The sequence below is a fragment of the Watersipora subatra genome, chromosome 1 (genome assembly GCF_963576615.1).
Source record: "Watersipora subatra chromosome 1, tzWatSuba1.1, whole genome shotgun sequence".
In the NCBI taxonomy this organism is placed as follows: domain Eukaryota; kingdom Metazoa; phylum Bryozoa; class Gymnolaemata; order Cheilostomatida; family Watersiporidae; genus Watersipora; species Watersipora subatra.
Window position 1 is genome coordinate 46,409,847 of NC_088708.1, and position 25,635 is coordinate 46,435,481.

The following is a 25,635-nucleotide window of genomic DNA, read 5'->3' on the forward strand; positions in this document are numbered from 1 at the left end:
CCATCCAATGAAGCCATAGCTGCTCTCGAGCGTCTACCAAGACCTCAGAATGTCCATGAAGTTAAGGCTTTCCTGGGAAAAATCAACTACTATGGCAGGTTCATAAGAAGCCTCGCAGACAAAGCAGCTCCACTCAACAGACTGCTTTGCAAAAATGTTACTTTCCAGTGGACACCACAGTGTGAGAATTCATTTCAACAGCTAAAGCAACATGTTATTCACACTACTCAGCTGACTCATTCTGACTCCAGAAAACCCGTAATTTTATCCACAGATGCATCACAGTATGGCATCGGTGCAGTACTGCTACAAGAAGAAAACGGTATAGAAAGGCCAATAGCTCATGCTTCAAAAACGTTAAACGCACCACAACGCAATTACTCACAGATTGAAAAGGAAGGGCTGAGCATTATCTACAGTGTGAGCAAATTCAGACAATACTTATTTGGTCATAAATTCACCCTTGTCACAGACCATGAGCCTTTAGTTGCCATATTTTCCCCTGACAAACACATCCCATTGCTCACCGCTCAAAGACTCCAGAGATGGGCACTGACTCTCATGGCCTACCAATATGATATTCGATATAAACCAACTCAACAACACGGCAATGCCGGCGGCCTTTTTTGCTTACCCCAAGGCCCAGACATTGTTTTTGATTCACAAGAAGCTCGTGATAGTGAGGAAATATTGCATATGATTCAAGAGGATTTGGTGGCTTCACCACTTGATGCTTCCTCAATCCTGCACGAAACGACAAAAGATGATGACCTTGAATTAGTCAGAGGCTGGATCACGCAGGGTAACTGATCGAAGAAACTGCCAGGAGACCTTTTGCATCTACTCCTCTATCTGAGAATGAAAGATTCTTTATTTATGCATAAAGGAATACTGTTGGTAGAACGAGATGCACACACCAGAGTAGTTATTCCCAGAATTACCATTCCTCAGGTCCTTGATACACTGCACACATCCCATTGGGGAATCGTTAGAATGAAGCAGCTCGCTCGTCGCTATGTGTGGTGGCCTTCTATTGGCAAGGACATTGAGCACATGGTTAGAACCTGTGAACCATGCCGACTCTCAGCTAATGAACCACAACAAACATACTCTGCATGGCCAGTATCTCAAAAACCATGGGAAAGAATTCACTTTGATTTTGCTGGCTCCTTCAGAGACAAAATGTGGCTACTGTGTATTGACTCATACTCTAAATATCTATATGTAGCTATTATGGATGTAGGAAGCATGACATCGTCCCACACTATTGCTATGCTTCGCCATATTTTTATAACAGAAGGACTTCCCGAGTCTATAGTAACGGACAATGGCAGACAGTTCGTATCAGATGAGTTTGAGGAGTTTTGTAGAAAGCTCAGCATACACCATCTCACATCGGCACCGTTTCATCCAGCTTCCAACGGTGAAGCAGAAAGATTTGTGTTATGTTTCTGCACAGAAGCAATTAAATAGAGTATTAAATTAGAGGAATGGTTTATTGCACACTCCAGAGACAACTGATTTGATAACAGAAAACCCAAGTATTTATATGTTTGGTCATAGAAAAGCTTTGTAAAAAGCTACAAGCATTATTAATAGCTATAATGAGACAGTACTATATAATATTAGCTTGTATAAAGCTTTAGCTAAAAAGCATAATGTTTGTTGGCAAAGTACCAATAATACTTGGCACTTGCATGACACCTCCTCACTAAGCTAAAGGTTCTTTCTGGTTCTCTTAGACCTTCGGGGTTTGTCTCTGCTATACTCATCTCCATCAGGTAGACGAGGGTTGCGTGGTCTTCTTCTAGACGGAGGTTGCTCTGTTACAGTTGTAGGGGCTGGTAGTTGCAGTTTTGTCTCCTCTGTTATATCAGGTTTATCTCCAGGGTCTTGATCTTCTTCTGTTGAGTATCTTGGTCTGAGTTGTTCAACATGTCTTCTCCAAGTAGGTCCCTTTGGTACCACTTTGACATTGAGACTACGAGTTCCATATATCTTAGTAACAATGGCTGGAACCCATCTAGGTTGTCTGTTGCGTCTAGGTCCATGATACAAGGCATAGCATGGTGCTCCAAGATTGTAGCTGTGTATCTTGCTAACTGTCTTTTCTGCCGATCGGTTGACTTCTCTGGATTGATGAAACTGTGCTATGTGTGCGGGTGATGGCAATAGGGTGTCAATCTTGCATCTCATCTGTCTTCCATTCAGCAGCTGACTGGGAGAGTATCCTGTAGGAAGTGGTGTCCTTCTATAGTGCATCAGGAACTGTTGTAGTGCAGATTTAGGTGAGAGTGACGATTTCTTCATGGCTTGTTTGAAGGATTGTACTAGTCTTTCAGCTGCGCCATTTGTAGCTGGATGGTAGGGTGCTCCAGTGAGGTGAACAATGCTTCTCTCTTGACACCACTGCTGAAACTCTCCTGAGGTGAAGCTGGTAGCATTGTCAGTGACTATGGTGTGAGGGTATCCAAAGTGTGCGAATATCTCCTCTAAGATGTCTGTGGTAGCTCTGGTAGAAGTAGATGACGTCCTGTGTATGCATGGATACTTTGAGTAGGCATCTATCATCACTAGCCATTGGCTGCCCATGAAGTTCACTGCATGATCTAAGTGAAGACGACTCCATGGCTTCTCAGGTAGCATCCAGGGATGTATAGGATACTTCTGTGGAAGCTTCTGGTGTTCAGCACAGGCAGTGCACTGTCAGCTTGTCTCCTCTATATCAGAGTCAATGCGAGGCCAATAGACAGCCGTTCGAGCTAGCTTCTTCATTCTTTCCCTTCCAAAGTGTCCAAGGTGAAGGATCTTTAATACTTCCTGTTGTAACTTGACAGGAATGACTACTCTGTTGCCATATAGAAGACAACCTTCAGTGATAGAAAGTGAATCTGAGATCTTGTGGAAGAGTGACAGCTGAGTCTCCTTCATCTCTTTGTTACCAGGCCATCCTTCTGCTGTGTAGCGCATTACTGTGGCTAGTGTTGGGTCTTTCTTTGTCTCCTTTGCTAGAACATTGTAGTCTGTAGAGTTGAGCTGTTGTCCAATAGTGTGAATAGTGCATACTGTATCGACATCATCCTCATCTTCTCTTGCATCAAACTCTTTATCAGGTCCAACTGGCAGTCTTGAGAGGACATCTGCATTTTGATGATGCTGGGTAGATCTGTATTCTATGGTGTAGTCATACTGATTTAGTACCAGTGCCCATCTTGCTAGTCTGTTGGCTGCTAGAGCTGGAACTCCTTTGGTAGGTCCTAGAAGTGTGAGAAGAGGTCTGTGGTCAGTTACCAAGATAAACCGTCGACCATACAGGTACTGGTGATACTTCTTTAGAGCAAATATGATTGAGAGAGCTTCTTTTTGTATTTGTCCATATTTCCTCTGTGTGCTGGTCAGTGTTTTTGAAACATTGGCTATTGGTCTCTCACTTCCATCAGGATAACGATGAAATAGTACAGCTCCCAGTCCAGTTTCTGAAGCATCACATGAGATTCCAATGTCAAGATCTGGGTTGAAGTGTGCTAAGACACTATCAGTTGATAGCATATCTTTCAGTTTGCTGAAGCTCTTTTCTTGTTCAGTGCCCCACTTCCAGGTCTCTCCTTTGCGTGTCAGTTTGTGCAATGGTCCTGTGAGTTGTGACAGATTGGGTATGAACTTGCTGTAGAATTGTGTAGCTCCTAAGAAAGATCTTAGCTGAGTTAAGTCTGTTGGGACTGGCATCTGTTGTACTGCATCTGCCTTCTTTCCTTTAGTGATTCCCTTTGAAGTGAGTTTGTGTCCCAGATACTCTACTGTAGGTTGAGCAAAACAGCACTTGTCTTTTCTACATCTGAGCCCTCTTTCTTCTAATCTTTGAAGAAGTCGACGTAAGTTTTGTAGATGGCTCTCTGCATTGGCTCCACTCACTAGTATATCATCTAGGTATACTGCTACTCCTGGGAGGTCTTGTGTCAGTTGCTCCATGATTTCTTGAAAATACCCTGGTGCTGAGCTTATGCCAAAGGGCAACCTCTTCTGTAGTAGTACTCCTCGGTGTGTTGATAGTGCTAGTCGTCGTTGACTTTCTGGTGCCAACAATATTTGATTGTAGGCATCTGCTAAATCAATCTTTGTGTAGCAATAGCCTCCACCTAGTTTTCTGATTAGATCTTCTGGTAGTGGGATAGGTTTCCTATGTGTTTCTAGCTGATTATTGATAGTCTTGGAGTAGTCTCCACATACTCTGATCTTCCCTGCAGCTTGACCTGTTGTAGATTTGCGTACAGGTACAACTGGTGTTCCATACTGGTTGAATTGAGTTGGTTCCCATATGCCTTTAGCTACACCTGCTTCGTATGCTTGGTTGAGCTCTTCTGTCAAGGCAATAGGAACTGGTCTGGGTCGGCAGAAGACTGGCTTTGTTGAAGGTTTGAAGTTTATCTCTAGTTCAAAGTTCTTGAGACATCCTAGCTCGTCTTTGAATATTTCTGGAAATTCTTTGCACATCTCCTTACACTTGATTTGTAACCTCCCATCTGGCTGGTTCTCTGTGATTGTTGATACAAGGTTCTGTTGTAGCTTGTCATCAATAGAGATGCCTAGTTGCTGTATAGCAGTTCTTCCTAGTAGGTTGAGATCTTGTACAGCACTAATCACAAATGGTAGTCTGACTTCTTTCTGTGCATCCAATTGGGCAGTTAGCTCACATCTGCCAAGCGTCTCTATGAGATGTCCTGAGGCTGATTTGTAGTTAACTGTAGTAGGTTTTAGGTTTGGTTTTCCTAGCTTCTCCCATATTGATTTACAGATGAAGTTGTCACATGCTCCAGTGTCCAGTTCAAGTGTGAAGTTGTCTCCCTCCAGTTTGATGTTTTCAGCAAGTTTCACCATCTTGGTTGATGTGCATTCTATCATCTTTACTGGTTTTTCTGCTGCCGATGATTTCTTTTTCTTGCATGCTCTTTCTATGTGACCTTGTTTAGAACAAAAGTTGCAGGTGGCTGCTTTGAATCTGCAGTCATCCGCTGTATGGTTAGTTCGGTCACATCTGTAGCATAGCTTTCCTTCCTTCTGCTTGTCAGGTGTAGAGTTGTTTTTCTGGATTGGTTTGTATCTTGATTTCTGTTGAGCAACCTTGTTGACTTTAGACGAGTTTCCATAAACTGTCTCTTTGGCAACTTTAGCTGCTTCTTCTGTTTCCTGTGCTACCTGTATAGCTTTGTTGAAGTTGAGTTCATTGTCCTTGACCTTGAAGAGAGATTTGAGAACTGCTTCATTGTTTACAGAGCAGATAAATCTTGTTCTGAGAGCCTCATCTAATGGATCTGTAATGTCTATGAAGGCACATGTAGTTGCATCTTGACGAATTCTGGCAGCTAACTCTTGAATAGTTTCTCCAGGTTTCCTCTGCATGTCGCTCCAATACTTGTAACGCTCTCTAACAATGAAGCGCTTAGGGTCATACTGGTCTTTGAGAAATTCCAGTATTTCATCCATGTTGAGGTCGTTGATCTGCTTGGGTGTTGAAAGCTGAGCTGCCATATTACTAAGCTGCTTGTAGAGTGTAGGCTGTTGGTTGGTGAGAAAAGTGCCAGCAATCTTGTCTTGATGAATAGAATTTGCTGCAATGAATGTGTTGAATCTGTCTATGTAATCTGTTAGTAGCTCTGCTGTTGGGTCAAAACCTGGGAAGGCTGGAACAGCGGTTGCAGCTGTTTCTTGTTTCCGTTGTAGGTTTTGTAGTAGTAGCTCCATCAGTTTCTTATTCTCCTCCATTCTTTCATCTTGCTGACGTCTGTATTCCTCTTGTTGCTGCTTGAACTCCTCATGCTGCTGTTGTCTATGCTCTTCTTGCTGCTTTCTCTGCTCCTCTTGCTGCTGTCTCTGGTCCTCCTGCTGCTTCTGCATTAGCTTGATCAGGTCTGCTACTTCTGCCATTGTAGTGGTGCAATTTTGAACAGTTACTCTTGTAATAAACTAGAACTCTTTGTATCGATTTTATCAATGATAAAATCTGAACAAAACTCTTTGTAACTGTTCAAAAGAGAAATCCTTGTCGCCAATTAGCTTCTGTTATGTTTCTGCACAGAAGCAATTAAATAGAGTATTAAATTAGAGGAATGGTTTATTGCACACTCCAGAGACAACTGATTTGATAACAGAAAACCCAAGTATTTATATGTTTGGTCATAGAAAAGCTTTGTAAAAAGCTACAAGCATTATTAATAGCTATAATGAGACAGTACTATATAATATTAGCTTGTATAAAGCTGTAGCTAAAAAGCATAATGTTTGTTGGCAAAGTACCAATAATACTTGGCACTTGCATGACAATTTGTGCAGTCACTAAAAAGAAGCATTGAAAAGACTTGTGCGGGAGGAGAATCGCCAAAGATTGCCCTTCAAAAGTTTCTAAACACCTACAGATGTTTGCCACACCCAGGGCTAAACTGGAAGTCACCGGCTGAAATACTTCATGGTAGGCAACCTCGCAATATGCTCTCATTGCTCGGACCATCCCAACTAACCAAATCACCCAACCAATCTCTGATGACTAGCACCAAGTACGAAGTTGACTCATTGGTCTATGCCCGAAACTACAGAGGAGGACCAAAATGGCTACAAGGCAAAGTAACAGCAAAAATTGGTGGTGTAATGTATGAGGTCCAGACAGATAGAGGTATTTGGCGACGCCATATCAATCAACTGCAACCAAGAGTGTATGTTGTTGACAACAATATTCCGATACGCCAGAATCTACCAGCTGCTGTTCCTGAGCCACAACAACCCGTTTTGGCATCCAACTCACCTAGATACCCACGACGTAACCATCGTAAACCTGACTACTATGACGCATCAAACTATTAACTTAACTCACCTTGTATTAACCTTGATAGCCGGTGGGGCTAACCAGTCACAACGTTCAAGCTCGTGCTCAAGACACTATGTTCGCTTGTTACTCAAAATACAACTTTCAAATAATTACATGCTGGAGACATTGCTTAAATTTAGTATTTTGTATTTAGTGCGGGAGGAGTGTTGTCTTATTCCCCAAGGTCAGCTAGCTAGCAGAAATGACCTACTTACGCAATTGTTGTTTTTGCTTAGAGTGACTCATTCTCCTAATATGGCATAACTTGCTATCTTCTTGCATGCTGTCAGTTTATTAAATAGATTGTAAGAGACAAGTCAACCTCTCGTTTCTACACAACCTAAGGATTTATCAAGCATTAACTAACTAAACTTTGTAGCATGGCTCATCATATTTGTGTCAATTTCCACGCCACTTTGAACAGTGAATAGCAAAACATTTTCAACCTTTATTTCATGAATTATTATATATATATATAATATAATTAATATATATAATTGTTATATAGTTCACTAATTAGCTGGTATACTTGGATTAAAATACAGAGCGAGTTTTATTTAGTCAACAACATCCTTTATTTATTCAGCAACATCAGCACGCAGCTTGCTGCTGCATAGCAACATCCTTGTTTACATGGTTGTTTGTAGGTGTGCCAACGTAGCAGCTTGGTGATGTGTTGCAACATCCTTGTTGCTTCACATTACCATGCTGCTATGATGGCACACCAACCTCTCCTTTGCCACCAGCCTTTACTACCACAGCGATCTATGCCCACAGCTTTTCAGGAAAGCCAGACCCGCATTACCGATTAATCACTGGAACGCCTCGAATATTCACATAATATCTCACATCTTCCCAGTTTCTTACAAAGGTTACAAGAAAGCTACGTTGGTCTCGAATGGCTAGCACTCATAATCATTCAAATGCGCAGTCGCACACGCTGCGACCGACTAGGTGGTTTGGGCTGCTTAGACAGTTTGTTTGTCTCGACCGCTGGCCTCACTGCATAAGCCTCAAGTTCGACTTCCTCAGCTGGTAGCTGAGGAAGTCGCCTCCCTGATTTTCTGCTGGCTCATCATCAGCCTCACTTACAGGCCCAACAGGCAACACACATTAGGCATCTCCACTAGCGGTATATTGACGGCATCCACTTCTTAATAACTTCTTCCACTTCTTGTCAGCATTTTGCCAGCTGTTTGCAAATGCTGACTAGGCATATCGCAACAAATCAGCCATGGTGGAACACATGAGCTCATCTTTCTGAAAAGCCCATGATGTTTAAAAAACTTACCCAATTTTCTGAGTGTGAAATTTATGAAAGTGTTTCTATCTTTTTTGTTTTAAGCTTTAAAATTGTAGAAAAATTATGAAGAATGTATTTTGCATTATTATTTTTGTTATTATAAATGTCATACTTAAAATTTTTTTATTTTAGCTGTGAAAAACTATCAAAGCTTATTTTTTTAAGGCTTTGTTTACTGCTAGAAGCCCACTCCTTGGGAAATTCCATGATTAAATGGAATCCCATGGAGACATGTAGCTAAAAGACTGTTTTTCACGAGTTTGATAATTTCTGAAAACTGTTTTGACCTTGCCAGTTTACAATAAAATAAAACAAAACATAAATTAAAAAGCATAGAATACAAAGATTAAAATGTAAGCTCAAGCAATGCAATTGTTGTTTATGTGACATACTCAATCCTTTTGTTGTAGCTTGAGGATGTACACATGGAGGCTCTCTTCTACTCTGTATAGGCTCTTTATACAGTAGGATTGGATAGCTGTTCCGTCCTCACATCTCTCCTTCCGATGTTTATGCAATACTTTGATGTGCTGTGTTGAATCTGAATAAGTATTTAAATAAATGTATATATTATGGTTACATACAGTGATTTGTGGTTCTCTCATCCAGTTAGCATCTGACATCCTTTGGGTGTTTGGTGTGTTGTGTCTAAGATGAACAGGTCATTAAATTTCCTTTCTGCTGTGTATTGTTGTATGTCATAAGTCATAGTAGTTTATGGTCTTGTTGACAAAATAGGACTTCCTGTTTTCTTTCAGAACTGATATCTGACACTCAACTTTTTGCATTTTACAAATAGAAAACTGATCTTTGAAGATCAATCACTTGGGTGACAAATTCTCTAGATAAGAAAGTCCAGTAGTATAACAACATTTTTTATGTAGGTTTAATTTGTCAATTTTCATTTTACTGCTATTACTGTAACTCCTACTACTGCTACTTTACTATTATTACTACTACTATTGGTACTACCACTTATACTATTACTACTACTACTGCTACTCCTACTGCTACTACTACAATCACTACTACTGTTACTACTATTACAGTTACTGGTACTACTACTGCTACCACTTCTGCTACCACTTCTGCTATTATTACTACTGCTGCTACCACTAATAATATTATTACTACTACTACTATTACTACTACTACTACTACTACTACTACTGCTACTGCTACTACTACTACTACTACTACTACTACTACTACTACTGATACTATTACCGCTACTACTACTGATACTACTGCTACCACTATTACTACTACTACTACTACTACTACTACTACTACTTCTACTACTACTACTACTATGACAAATGACAAGCACAGTTATACAGATTCAAATATAGTAATAATAAGCTATTCAAATTGCTATTTAAATATAAAAAATGGCTTCACCTTCACCTAAAAACCTCAAGAGCTGAACTGATAAGTAATACAATTGGCTGAAGCACTCATCCTCTAAACATCAAAAGACGGCAACAAAGCTATTGAAGAAATTATTTCCGGATTAACTTTTCATGTTTAGTCACAACAAACAACTCCAGTGAAAAATCTGGTGTCTCGCTTTTACTGCAGTCACAGTTTTCAGAATGAACTTTTTCACTCTTTGTTTACAGATGCTTTTATGCACATTTGCTCAAGTTTATGCGCAGAATCATAAACATATGTTTAAGTAGGGCTGTACATTTGTCTCTAGTCTACACCTACAAATGTTGGCCTACAATCACATATATTTCTGCTATAATGCTGTAACGGGACACAGTAGAAAATACCACACTTTTATTTTTTATGCAAAGATCATACTCCTAAGAGTTTGATGAGGTTTTAGGTTAGAGCTAATGTAAATAAATTTTAATTGCAAACTCCTGTAGCAAGTTAAGAGGGCGCCAGATGTAAGTGCAATCTAAATAAAAAGAAATTTTTTCAGGACGAAATAATCATATCTTTATTAGTCCGCTAAAAATTTTGACATTCTCATTGTTTTGATGGTGACTGGGTAAGTCTGGGTTGCAGTTTGGTTTTGTGGGCTGATTGTGATTGCGTTTAGCTCTCATGATTATGTATGAATGATGAGGAGATACAAGGTCAAGATTACACGCTTGTTCCTAAAAACTCATCATGAGAAGGCCAATGAAGTAATTACCAATTTTCTTATGTTCATTTTACATTTACACGAAAATTTCTCATTTTAAACATTTTTCATATTTGTACAAGTAGCATGGAATTGAAATGTGAGGTAACATACTTTGGAGTTGTTATCTTTTCTGATGAAAAGATAACTCCAACTGTATAGTATGACTTAATTTTATTTGATAGCCTATTAGCGGAAGTGCAAAGAGGATCCCTTTGAAGTACATGTGTGCATACATACAGTATACGTAACCATAAAGCAAATACGGTTGGTGGGAAGTTACATGTAGTTGTACGTACTGTATACATGTAGCTCTAATTGTACATATTACGAGACCTAAATGAAATAGCCTGAGAGCTTCTAGTTATATTTCTATGGGGTACTGGTGCTTTCGTGAAATCGCAGTTTCCATTAATAACCGGAAACCGTTAAGCATTTTTTAAACGCATCTATTGGGTGTCGTACGGTTGAAGAGGTCTCCTTTGTATTGTTGATTGATAAACCCAAGGTCAATGTAGTTGGCTTAACGTAAGCAAGCATATCCCCGAGAAACCCCAACCATATAGAACAAGTTGACAAGCTTTGGACCGTTATTTATAAAACGACTCCAAATCTCAACATATTTTTTAGTCAAACTCCTATACACACTGCTGAGATTTACCAGGCATGAGCAGTATATCAACAAATTACAGCAATCAAGTGATTTCAGGTGTGATAGCGGATACTGTGCTCTTGTTATTCGATTTTATACAGAGTTTGGTTGTACTTTTAAAACGTGGTTTATCGTCTATGAGACATGTTGGAAATGTTGTATTCTCAGGCTTAGAAGTTCGTTCTATAATAATTATTTGTTTTGAAATTTCGATGTCAACATATGATGCAAAAAGACAGTACAATTTTTAGTTGATGGAAAGAGATAGGTAACTGATATAGGACTTTAACCAAATAGTTTGCGTCAAATTTGTCTAAGTTTACTAAATGACTAACTATGTGTTGGCAGAAGAATTATAGCCGATTTATAGCTCTGGTTTGAATGTTCTAATATGGTAATAAAATTACTTGTTTACAAGCACAATATAAGCTGGTCCTGCAATTTGTTGCAGCGGAGACACTGAGTGAAGATGAAGAAGAAGATGGGATAGATGTAGGAAGAAAAGATGGGCCATTTTCGGCATTGATTACTTCTATGTGGCCTCATGACTCTGCGATAGATCTTAGTCCTGTAGGTTTGAATAATTTTCTCAATCAACTTTTTACATTTGTAAAAGAATTTATTGAACTTCCACTCCAAGTAAGTCTAGAACTTGACAGTAAAGGCTCTACAATACTTTGAGTCAGTTTTGAAAGAATAGAAATGGAGCTTAGAGGCAAAAATCCAGGTGTTGTTTCAATTGACTTGCATTGTTGGCCCAAATAAGTGCTTATATTGCTGGTAAACTTGAATGGTCTTTGCTCAAATGAATTATATCGACATAATCTATCACGGTAGGAGATTGACACATAAGTTTTCTTTGATTGTAGGCTCAAAAAGCTTCAGTGTGGAAGTAGTGGAACTAGTAATATTTTTGATGTAATGTTTATAATTGCTCTGCCGAAGTGCAAAGAATCTTCAAAAGGCCCAAACTGAATGTTTCATTTCTAAACTGTACCTTTGATTTGCTATTCGATGTTGCTATGTCATAGCGTTTTGTCTTGAAAAGTTTTATAGAATGTCCCTCAAAGATTAAAATAACAGTTGAAATTTCACAGTCCCAGATTTCATATCAATGACTATAAAGTAGTGCCAAATGTGTTACTGTGGAACTATTTAGTGTTTTAATTATGTTATTTGGTAGCCTGAGGATGAAAGTGGACAGGTTGACTATCGCTATGATGAATTCGGATTCAAGGTTGAAGTGGAAGGTAATGATTAACAATTTTGTATTTAACTAGACTAGAACGATTTGCTATAGAACTTTAGCATATATATTAGTAGTTTCGAATAACTGAAGCATTAGCAAATTTATCTTCTATCTATATAAATGTGAGTGTTTAGTTATAGCTAGAAAGGTCTGGGAGCAAAAAACCACTTCATATTAGAATTGAACTTGGAACTCTGGTTCTGCAGACAGTCGTGTTTATTTATTACACCACACAACCTACTTGCCATACTACAAAATAATTGTGCACATACTTACTACACCAGTTAAAATGTGTTCCCCAAAAATGCTTGCGAAGATATTATTGGTTACTACTAGCACACTTGAAGGTCGTGATTGCATGAGAGATCACGACGCATAACGTAACAATTATAAGCACAATTATAATCACGGCTCTTATTATAGTAAAGATTTAGATTAGTTTAAGTTACTAGCGTAAATTATTTAAATTTATTGGATAAAAAACTTAGCCAATGGCAACTACTGGGGTTGGCATTTTTCCTGGAAAAAACTGGTAAAAACCGGGAAAAACTGGTAAAAACCGGGAACAACTGGGTAATATTATAACTCCAGAATTTTTCATCCAAATATTTTGCTAAACAATGAAATCTAATTAAGATGGAAAATTGAACTAAACAATTAGTTGCGTGACTCCATATTTCTATCAATCAATAGCAATGGAAATAAAATAGTGTTTAAAAGTGGGAAAAATTAGAAAAAATCAACACCCAAGATACGAGCTATGTTAAATAACGATGAGCCTTTTACAGTCCAATAATAGAACTGTTTTGACGTGTATTGATTAGCACTTTTGCCTTAGTGCAGACCAAGCTGCGCAACACGCTTGGAGTGGAGAAAGCGTCCAAACTGGTAGCTTGATACCAAAACCTAAAAATAATTTCTTTAGGAAATGATTCAGCTGAATACGAGGATTAGCTTTTCTTAGACAATCAATTCTAAATACTCTAATCTCAATACTCATATCCGTTTGTTCAGTTCACCGGTCTCGACTACTTGGCATTGTCTTCATGTGTTTTCATTTTTCAATTATTTTCTAATTGTTGTATTATGCTTACTGTCATGTTTCACACATCAATTTGGATTTTTATTCAATATTAACATTTAATATATGTAAATAAACGGATATAATCTTGTGATCTGGTCTTTTCATTCAATATTTAGTAAATAAACCAATTATAAAGGTTATGCGCTTTCTTAGTCTGTGTACTGTTAAAGAGCCATAAAGAAGCGCTATGACAGCTAATGGTATAAGTGTATTATTATTCTTTGCTTAAGCATTAGTCAACTTGTCAAAAAAGAGTTTTTTTAGTTTTTCCCGCTTCCCCACTTTTGGACAAAAATGAGTTTTTCTCGGGCAGTAAAAACCGGTATAAACCGGTGGTAATAGCCGCCATAGGAAATACTATGCCAACCCTGCAACTACACGTACATTACCTACTATTGTTTATAAGCTGTTGTAAATCCTGAACAAATATATTAGCTGATTCAAAATAAATTGTTTGTGCAAACACTTTTTTATTATCTGTGCAATGCGGCATTCAGCTAAAATATATTTACAAAGTGTATACATATACAATATACATATACAGTATATATTTACAGTGAATATATACTGCATATATAGCATATACTGTAAATATATATTGCATATATATTATATACTGTAAATATATATTGCATATATAGTATATACTGTAAATATATATTGCATAAATAGTATATACTGTAAATATATATTGCATATATAGTATATACTGTAAATATATATTGCATATATATTATATACTGTATATATATATTGCATATATGGTATATACTGTAAATATATATTGCATATATGGTATATACTGTAAATATATATTGCATATATAGTATATACTGTAAATATATATTGCATATATAGTATATACTGTAAATATATATTGCATATATAGCATATACTGTAAATATATAATGCATATATAGTATATACTGTAAATATATATTGCATATATAGTATATACTGTAAATATATATTGCATATATAGTATATACTGTAAATATATATTGCATATATAGTATATACTGTAAATATATATTGCATATATAGTATATATTGTAAATATATATTGCATATTTAGTATATACTGTAAATATATATTGCATATATACTATATACTGTAAATATATACTGCATATATAGTATATAGTGTAAATATATACCACATATATAGTATGTACTGTAAATATATACCACATATATAGTGTATACTGTAAATATATACCACATATATAGTGTATACTGTAAGTATATACTGCATATATGGTATATATAGACTGCTGAAGTAAATAATCATCTAAAAAGTAATTGAGTAAAACTAATAAAAATGCTCTATATGAAATATGAAGCTAAATCTATAATTTGTTTGAAGAATAATTAGACTTAGCTTTTAGCTACTGCCAGTTTTGAAGATCTAGTCTATCCTCTCTTAGAGTACAACCTAATGAGACCCCTCATCAGGCAGTACAACCTAATGAGACCCCTCATCAGGCAGTACAACCTAATGAGACCCCTCATCAGGCAGTACAACCTAATGAGACCCCTCATCAGGCAGTACAACCTAATGAGACCCCTCATCAGGCAGTACAACCTAATGAGACCTTCATCAGGTAGTACAACCTAATGAGACCCCTCATCAGGCAGTACAACCTAATGAGACCCCTCATCAGGTAGTACAACCTAATGAGACCCCTCATCAGGCAGTATAACCTAATGAGACCCCTCATCAGGCAGTACAACCTAATGAGACCCCTCATCAGGCAGTACAACCTAATGAGACCCCTCATCAGGTAGTACAACCTAATGAGACCCCTCATCAGGCAGTATAACCTAATGAGACCCCTCATCAGGCAGTACAACCTAATGAGACCCCTCATCAGGCAGTATAACCTAATGAGACCCCTCATCAGGCAGTACAACCTAATGAGACCCCTCATCAGGCAGTACAACCTAATGAGACCCTCATCAGGCAGTATAACCTAATGAGACCCCTCATCAGGCAGTACAACCTAATGAGACCCCTCATCAGGCAGTACAATCTAATGAGACCCCTCATCAGGCAGTACAACCTAATGAGACCCCTCATCAGGCAGTACAACCTAATGAGACCCCTCATCAGGCAGTACAACCTAATGAGACCCCTCATCAGGCAGTACAACCTAATGAGACCCCTCATCAGGCAGTACAACCTAATGAGACCCCTCATCAGGCAGTACAACCTAATGAGACCCCTCATCAGGCAGTATAACCTAATGAGACCCCTCATCAGGCAGTATAACCTAATGAGACCCCTCATCAGGCAGTACAACCTAATGAGACCCCTCATCAGGCAGTATAACCTAATGAGACCCCTCATCAGGCAGTATAACCTAATGAGACCCCTCATCAGGCAGTACAACCTAATGAGACCCCTCATCAGGCAGTACAACCTAATGAGACCCCTCATCAGGCAGTATAACCTAATGAGACCCCTCATCAGGCAGTACAACCTAATGAGACCCCTCATCAGGCAGTACAACCTAATGAGACCCCTCATCAGGCAGTATAACCTAATGAGACCCCTCATCAGGCAGTACAACCTAATGAGACCCCTCATCAGGCAGTACAACCTAATGAGACCCCTCATCAGGCAGTACAACCTAATGAGACCCCTCATCAGGCAGTACAACCTAATGAGACCCCTCATCAGGCAGTACAACCTAATGAGACCCCTCATCAGGCAGTACAACCTAATGAGACCCCTCATCAGGCAGTACAACCTAATGAGACCCCTCATCAGGCAGTACAACCTAATGAGACCCCTCATCAGGCAGTACAACCTAATGAGACCCCTCATCAGGCAGTACAACTTAATGAGACCCCTCTTCAGGCAGTACAACCTAATGAGACCCTCATCAGGCAGTACAACCTAATGAGACCCCTCATCAGGCAGTACAACCTAATGAGACCCTTCATCAGGCAGTACAACCTAATGAGACCCTCATCAGGCAGTACAACCTAATGAGACCCCTCATCAGGCAGTACAACCTAATGAGACCCCTCATCAGGCAGTACAACCTAATGAGACCCCTCATCAAGCAGTACAACCTAATGAGACCCCTCATCAGGCAGTACAACCTAATGAGACCCCTCATCAGGCAGTACAACCTAATGAGACCCCTCATCAGGCAATACAACCTAATGAGACCCCTCATCAGGCAGTACAACCTAATGAGACCCTCATCAGGCAGTACAACCTAATGAGACCCCTCATCAGGCAGTACAACCTAATGAAACCCCTCATCAGGCAGTACAACCTAATGAGACCCCTCATCAGGCAGTACAACCTAATGAGACCCTCATCAGGCAGTACAACCTAATGAGACCCCTCATCAGGCAGTACAACCTAATGAGACCCCTCATCAGGCAGTACAACCTAATGAGACCCCTCATCAGGCAGTACAACCTAATGAGACCCCTCATCAGGCAGTACAACCTAATGAGACCCCTCATCAGGCAATACAACCTAATGAGACCCCTCATCAGGCAGTACAACCTAATGAGACCCCTCATCAGGCAGTACAACCTAATGAGACCCTCATCAGGCAGTACAACCTAATGAGACCCCTCATCAGGCAGTACAACCTAATGAGACCCCTCATCAGGCAGTACAACCTAATGAGACCCCTCATCAGGCAGTACACCACTCGCAGTACAGCATAATGAGAGAATAGACTGGATCTTTGAAACTGACAGTAGCTAAAAGCTAAGTATTATAAACTTAGTTTTGTTAACCATTTGCTCCATACATTGTTATGTTTCTCTTATTTTTTTTATTATCAAATAATTCGTGTATTATCAAATACTGTCAGTGAAATTTTATTGTTGGCTTATAATTGCTTTGTTCTAAATCAGGCAATGCTTTTCAAGTCTTGAAACAATCTGCGACTTTCATCGTATGCCTGTACTTTAACAGACGGGCCAGAGGAGAACTCTAGCAAACTTTTAAGTACTCCATTTTCTGAGGATCCCAAGCACAAGCTCAAGTGGCTGGCATATCTTGAGTTCTCTCACGGAGATGACATGGCAACATTTTCCATTAATCAGGTTAGCCTCTTTGTGCCGTGTTACGGTTAGGTGTTTAATAGAATGATGACTGGTATGTTACAGCATGTGATGACTAGTATGTTATAGCATGTGATGACTGGTATGTTATAGCATGTGATGACTGGTATGTTATAGCATGTGATGACTGGTATGTTATAGCATGTGATGACTGGTATGTTATAGCATGTGATAACTGGTATGTTATATCATGTGATGACTGGTATGTTGCAGCATGTGATGACTGGTATGTTGCAGCATGTGGTGTCTGGTATGTTATAGCATGTGATGACTGGTATGTTACAGCATGTTATGACTGGTATGTTATAGCATGTGATGACTGGTATGTTATAGCATGTGTCGACTGGTATGTTATAACATGTGATGACTGGTATATTACAGCATGTGATGACTGGTATATTACAGCATGTGATGACTGATACATGTGTTGTGTGATTCTGGTTTGTAAGAACACACACTGACTCATTATTTCACTTCCAAAACTGTGCTTTGTAATGCTGTAATATAATTCATATGAATATATCTACCTGAGTGTCTCTGTAAATATCTACTTGAGTGCCTCTGTAAACATCTACCTTAGTGCCTCTGTAAACATCTACCTTAGTGCCTCTGTAAACATCTACCTGAGTGTCTATGTAAACATCTACCTGAGTGCCTTTGAAAAACTTTCAAGAAACAAATTTGTGATCTTCGCTGTTACAATCATAATTTCTTTTGCTTTGCTTTTCTCTGGAAAACTTTAATTGTTTGTGATCCCGCTAAAACATGTAATTTATGAAAGTCGTTTCATCCCTGTTGGTTTATTCTATTGATCCAGCAAGAGGTTTTTCTAAGAGTTCCTCTCTTCTTTTATTCTATGTATTGTTACATATATCCATTAGTGTGCTGACTTATGTACAGTGAAACCTTGAGGTACGGAGTGGGCTGACATACGAGAAATTTGAGATATGTGGAAAGTTACGCGCCAAGTTTTGCTTTGAGATACGAGCACTCGAAATGTTTCTCGATGCGGCCGCTAGGTGGTGGAGTATGCGGGAGGTTGCTCACGAGAAAAATAGTGTAATGTGTGATTACACATTACACTATTTTTCAATTATCCCATTTCTTCATTCAGCTTTGCATCTTATGGTGCTGAGACCTTTTTGCTGTTGTCAGCATGTGGCCATGGCTATGATACAATAACAGCTTTTATTTCTCCTTTCAGCTTAGCATGTGCACAGTCGATTTGAGCGCAACGATCACACCAGTTTTAAAGTATTTGCGGGATTTAATGGCAGATCTGTGCTCTCTATGTGTCTCGCTGCTTGTCATTTTATGTGTACAATAAGTGCTGCTCGTGTAGTCGCAATTGTTAAATTGTTTATTCTGCTCATGTTAACACTAACACTCATGTTAACACTACTTTGTTTGTCTTTCGTCTCACAAAAATTCTCGCTGGAGCTAAATCATGAGCTCTTTCAATGCTGAACTCTACAGAAGGCCTTACTGAGCCTCACAACCTGTTATTTATGGTCTGATTTCGAATGGCAAGTTACTTTAAGACGTGATACTTTTTGACCGAGTTTCATTGCGGTGAAGGGAAATCATGAAAGCAAAGCTGATCCAATTCATATTTTGGTTGATGCTGCTGAAATTTGAATTCGTTATTATGCACTTTTACTGATAGAAACAACTTTACTGGCAGGTTAAAACACACTTGCCGCCTTCGCAGAAGTTGCAGGATATGATCACGCAAGAAGGAATTCCTCACTCTCTGCGCCCAATCATTTGGTCTAGTCTTAGTGGAGCGGCCACAAAGAAGGAGAAATCAGAGTTGGAGTATCATAACATAGTGAATGCAAGCTCCATAGAAAACCTTGTCTCAAGCAGACAAATTGAAAAGGTCGGTTTAGAACAGAAATGAAAACTAAAGGTGCTTTTGGGTTTTTGACAAGTATGGGGTAGGTGTGTGGGGTTCCATTTCCAATCATGTATTCTTCAGGTTGAAAAATTGCGGCAATTATTTGCACTGATTAGATTATATGACAGTTCATAAATACCCGAGTTGGCACTAGTATGCATATTCCTCTTGTTGCTTCATTAAAACCCATGGCACACCATTTTGGTGAATAATTACAATAAATTCGGCATGCAAGTCGACCTCGCTAATAAGTCAACCAAAGGATTTTTTAACTCAAAATTCTGACTTGAACATCTACTTACTATATTGGTTGATCCCAATAAAATTCTTTGTTGTTGAAGTGTAGATAGATACAAATTAGTAAATGTCCGAAAATGTCTTTAGTCATTTCTGACCTTTTTTTAATACATAAGCATAGCTTTCATCTTGTCGGATATTGCACTGCTCGATGTCTCTACTTTGTGTTTATTAAATTTGTGCTCATCTTTAGCCCTTATTTAGGGATTACAACGTTTAGGTCATATGTAGACACTACTTATTCAAGCTCTAGTGAGCCAAGGATCAGCAACCGGAAACTGACTGAGTACAGAGCCAGCGGGGATTTTGTTATAGCCATTGATATTTGAACTTGTTAAGATCAGGATTTCACCAAGTTGGCCTCCTCGCCAAGTCTCCTTTTTACATATTGTAAAGGTTTGCGTTTTAGTCCCTCCCTGTAAGTCAACTCTCAACCTTACAGATGTTGTCGACTTACCATGTTAGAGACATAGCTCTGTTGTGATTGGTTTCTTATAAATGTTGTCAAACTATTAGAGTAGAGACATAACTCTGTTGTGATTGGTTCATTACAGATGTTGTCAACTTACTATATTAGAGACATAGCTCTGTTGTGATTGGTTCATTGCAGACATTGATGTCATTAAAAAGTCATAATTTTTAATAATTTGGGAACAATTCTGTGTACTGCATATTCATCCATCTTAGCAGATGAATGCTGAGAGTGTAACCTATTACTAGCAACTATGGACCATCCTTTTGACACTCAACTATCTCTAAGTTCAACTGTTTTTATGATCTTTGGTTCTGGCTTCTTTATTGTAGGATTTGTTGAGAACGTTGCCTAGCAACGCCTGCTTTTGCAGTGCAAAGAGTACAGGTGTGGCGAGATTGAGGCGTGTTTTACGGGGGATCGCCTGGCTCTACCCTGATATCGGTTACTGCCAAGGCATGGGCGTGGTGAGTCCTTTGTAGTTATCTCCACTCTTCAGGTCTTTTTATCATTTAATGTTAACTTTCTGACCATTTAGACATATATTGGTGTGTAACTGGGCACACTCATTCTTCTTGAAGGAGGTTTGGAAGTAGCAAAGTCTATACATAATGCAAAAATGGTTATTGAGCAGACAACTTTACTTTCCCTCAGGATTAATATCCTCATGAAATATTTGATAAACATTCTTCATGCAGGTTAATTAGAGATGTAAAGATATATTGTTATAGTTATATAGTCGACTACCTACTTGACTAACTAATAGACACCGCTTTGAACAGCGCATTATCCACTCTTTTTTGTTGTCTGAAGCTTTTGGGTAACCGGTCTCACCTCGTCTAGCGTTTGTCACCGATACAAATCCGATTACAGTAATTCCTTCTTACTTGGCGGTTCATCTTTCGCGACTTCAGTACTTCGCGGGGTAAAACATATTCAGTAAAAAATTAAAATTGAATAAAAATGCATAAAAGCAAAAAATTAAGAAACTAAAATATATAGAATACGTAAATCTCTCTCATACTCTGACCCGATGAGATCCCTCCGTGAGCGTCAGTAAGCCAGAAGCCATCGCAGTTCGCTTTTTGCCTGTTAAATTTTATGAAGTGTAATATGCTCGTGACCTCCTTGATCATTTTTCCTAAACTTAAACTCCCACGACTCTCAAAATTGTTCATTCAAACAACATAGAATAGAAGAAATGTTTACAATAATGAAAAAATGACTTTATTAGTTTCTAGCTCGCTGATTTTTGCTTATCTCGGGATGCAGTGGCCGCAATTAACCGTGAATAGTGAGGAATTACTGTGCTATGATTGGTTGAGTTGTCAGATGCATAATGCTTAGGAATTCAAGTAATTTAGTCCACTGAGTGTGGTCATCTATCGATACGAGTAATATTATATTGTTGTTGCATTAGTTTTAAAGTCAGCGAAGTTTAATATTTAAATTTTGTTTTATTTTTAGCAAAATTACGTAATTATTACAAAACATGATAAAAAATCTCTATTTTTAGTTGCCCTCAAAATGTAAAAAGCCCAATCAATATATTTCTCAGAGTTTACCTATTTGTGTATGTCCAGCTATAGCTATTAAAATCTAGGAGTGAAATTTTCACATTGTGATGGATTTGAACTCACGGAGATTGGAACCACAAGTTTCAAATCCATGCGCTCTACCACTGAGCTATACAAGGCATATTGGTCAAAGACATCATATACCTTATAGCCTATGCACACGCTAAATGATGTATTATTTTAAACTATGAATTTTATTAACTCTATGAAACACTATGCTTTTTTGTGTTTTCTATAACTTTTATTTTCGGTTTTTCGTAAGGTTCAATTGCTATATCCGCGGTCAAGGCCAATTCTTTTCATGTGGATAATTGTATTATCTCGGTAAGACTCTCTCAGACAAAAACAGTATACGGTATCTCATTTTTTAATTTGTACCAGTATCAAGAGGTACATGTACCAATATCGTCATATTCAAAGTTATGATGGATAGCTTCTGCTGGAACCGTAACCTTTTTATACACACAAACTTCTGTGCAAAAATTGTTATTATACATTCAACATATTCAGGATTTTTATTTTTTTTTCAGTTCATATTAATTGTATCATTAATAAATGATCTTTTATTGTAATCGTAGCAAAGCAGACTTAATTTAGCTATTACTTGCTAATTGTTTCACTTTTACATTTAAACACTTTTATATTTGTTATTTTGTTTCTTAATTTATTTGACTTGCACAAAACATTTTTTTCGTGATATCAAGCTTTAAAATTAAATTTGTTTGACAAAGTTTGAAAACCTTTACAGCTGTTTTTATTTTCTCTTTTAATTTATTTCAACTACACAAAAACATTTTTCTCATGATATGAAGTTTGAAAGTTAAAATGGCAAATGTTCTTATATTTTAAATACAAATAATTTTTCTGTCAAAAAATTTTTTATTACCTGGGCATTCATTGCATTGTAGTGTTTCAATATAGTGACAAATTGGGCTATTTTCATATTTCTACAGCAGCTAACAATGGGAGATTTTACATATGCTTTTTTTGTAATACTTAATTAAGTTTGATAGAAATAAAATTCAACTAATATTAAATTGGCTAAATTTAAAATTTGCAACTCAACTATTTTCTTAGCTAAATATCATTGCTAATATTAATAGAGATAGCACAGAATAGACGTAACTCTTTAGCAATGCATATCATAAAAATTGGGTTAAATGAAAACACACCAGCAATTATATTAGTATTAAGTTATCTTAAACAATAATATTAAAAGCCTCAGGCAACAGGAAATGATGCGGTAATAATGTGCTACCAGAGCATTAAGTTGTTTAGTTTGTCTTGTAGGTAATCAGCCACATAACCCCTGCAAACTTTGGATTTGTCATTAGTCTGAGTTACTGATTGAGCATGAGCATGCCAAATGTTTCTAAACCGTTTAACAAATACAGTTCTTGATTTCTCGATAAAAATGTCTGGTACAACTTACTTCAACTCACACTAGATAATGTTTAAATTGTCTTAATTTATATTTTATCATTACATTTGATTTTTAATTAGCAGTAGCGCATTTACTTACAAAGTTGTCATATTTTGAAAAAATTGACATGTCACATGTTAGGAATTACTTCGTAAGTTGGAAACAATATTTTCTCCAGTTATATGTTGAATGTCGAAAAATTTTGAGGATAGTTACGACCAATCATAAGTCGAGGTTTGGCTGTATTTGTCTTTGTTACACGCAAGTTAGCACTGTAGTTGTCTGGTAACATCTCATAGATATGACGCGGTTACCTTTTGGAATGTATGTCTCATGGCTATTCTCTCATTGTAGATTGTCGCCTCTTTTCTTTTATATCTGGAAGAAGAGGATGCTTTCTGGTTAGCCTGCACTGTCATAGAGGATATGCTGCCTGCTTCATACTTCTCTAGTGCCCTTCTTGGTGTGCAAGCAGACCAGCGAATACTTGTGGAACTAATAGCCAGTTATTTGCCAGAACTTAGTGATCTGCTCAGACGTTATGATGTCGGTGAGTGATGAACTTGGTTAGTTTTGGGCTTTTGTTCGTTCTTTGAACGTTAGATGACATTTGAAAGTTAGACGACATTTGAAAGTTAGATGGCATTTGAAAGTTAGATGACATTTGAAAGTTAGATGACATTTGAAAGTTAGATGACATTTGAAAGTTAGATGACATTTGAAAGTTAGATGACATTTGAAAGTTAGACGACATTTGAAAGTTGGCATTTGAAAGTTAGATGGCATTTGAAAGTTAGACGACATTTGAAAGTTAGACGAAATTTGAAAGTTAGATGACATTTGAAAGTTAGATGGCATTTGAAAGTTAGATGGCATTTGAAAGTTAGATGACATTTGAAAGTTAAACGATATTTGAAAGTTATACAACATTTGAAAGTTACATGACATTAAAATAGTAACTGATCTAGTTACGCAGCCCCTATTCAGGTCGACTGAGTTTGTGATGGTATAAATATTGTGTGAAGAGCTGCGTATAAGCTTGTTACAGTCTCTTTTGAAAAACATCACATGTAAATCATTGCAAAAACTTTACCGAGTCTTACAAACTACATATGCCCATGTTTTGTAATAATAGCACTTGAAACGATTTCTCCTGTGAACATATCTTTTGGCGCATTATAGCATTTACTAAGTCTTTTTACATTTTCTTTATATATATTTTTATATAGGTATACATCTATATTTTATATTTGTTATATCTTATATTTGTCATATTTTATATATACATGCATATACATGTATGCTAAATCTTTTCACATTTTCTCATGTTATGCATGTTTAAAATGTGAATGGTTGTGGCCTTACTTACCTTTTCCTTACAAGCTCATACTATTGGAGTGTAGTATTTGTATATTTATATACATATATATTTATGTATTTTTAGAGATCTCTCTTATTTCCCTTCACTGGTTTTTAACTATATTCGCTGGTGTTATTCATCAGAGGATACTTCTCAGGATTCTGGATTTGTTCTTCTATCACGGGTCTACTGTGATATTTCAAGTAACTCTGGGCATGCTTAAGATGAAGGCAAGTTTCTTCTACATGCACTTCTCCTTAGGTGTTGTAGTTTGAAATTCATTGCACTATACAGCAGGGTTTTAAAATACTAACAGACATAGCAAAATAATATTTCCGTGATTTGTGATGAGCTAGAAACTGTGACTGAAGGCATGGCAAAATTCATATGAAAACATACCTAAATCTCTCTGAATATTTACAGAAAACGATTGTAGCATTCTGTGCAGCAACCTAGGTATAAAGATTTCCATGGCTCTTTCTTTGCTATAAAAAATGAATTCTAGCCAATGCTCTAAAGGGGATTTTTCTACCAGGCTTTAAACTTGAGCGATTTGTTCTTCCGTTAATCTAATCTTCTATTTCACCAATTTCTAATTTGGTACGCTTGCTTGATAACTGATATAATATAACTGATATACTGTACTTTTCGGACTATTTGCCGCTACTTTTTTCTCATGTTTTGTGCTATGCGGCTTATATAAGGGTGCGGCTATTCTGTGTTTCTTTCTTTCAACGCTAGGGCGCATCAACCGGAATCTCCGGTTAGTGCACCTCTAGCGGTAAAAGAAAAAGCGAAACAAAGCCTAACGGTACTGTTCCATTAGGCACTGGGTTAAAAAGCGTCGGTAATACGAAACAGTGCTTAACGGCACTGTTCCATTTTAACTAGCAAAGTTGCTGCCATGTTAAAAATCACCTTCCTGAGTTCTGCGGTCTGTACAAAGGTGCGGCCTATGTATTGTTTTATTATCTTTTTTTTAAATAAAGCAGTTGCGGCTTATATAAGGGTGCGGTTAATAGTCCGAAAAGTATGGTAATGTAATTAAAACTGGGACTCGTTTGTTTCTGAAATGCTCTACATTATATGTTACTTTTTTAAATTTTAATAAAAACAGAAAATACCAAATAGGTGTTGTATGATGCGTCCCTCGACAATAGTTACATTTTGAAAAATGGCCCTTTTCTTGAAAAGGTTGCCCGTCCCTGCTCTACAAGTCCATAAAAA

At 37.6% G+C, this 25,635-nt stretch overlaps 1 protein-coding gene across 2 annotated transcripts in view; it reads left to right on the forward strand.

Annotated features, from left to right (window-relative positions):
* The first annotated feature begins 10,885 nt into the window (after positions 1 to 10,885).
* The window catches only part of LOC137385595 (small G protein signaling modulator 3 homolog), a 28,483-nt gene continuing 13,733 nt past the window's right edge, over positions 10,886 to 25,635 (forward strand). For both annotated transcript variants that reach the window (XM_068072088.1, XM_068072089.1), the window contains exons 1-8: positions 10,886 to 11,005; positions 11,400 to 11,518; positions 12,132 to 12,198; positions 17,231 to 17,361; positions 19,064 to 19,261; positions 20,381 to 20,515; positions 23,403 to 23,598; positions 24,493 to 24,642. In XM_068072088.1, the coding sequence (XP_067928189.1) occupies positions 10,963 to 11,005; positions 11,400 to 11,518; positions 12,132 to 12,198; positions 17,231 to 17,361; positions 19,064 to 19,261; positions 20,381 to 20,515; positions 23,403 to 23,598; positions 24,493 to 24,642 (1,039 nt within the window). In that variant the 5' untranslated portion in view covers positions 10,886 to 10,962. The remainder of the gene's footprint in view (positions 11,006 to 11,399; positions 11,519 to 12,131; positions 12,199 to 17,230; positions 17,362 to 19,063; positions 19,262 to 20,380; positions 20,516 to 23,402; positions 23,599 to 24,492; positions 24,643 to 25,635) is intronic.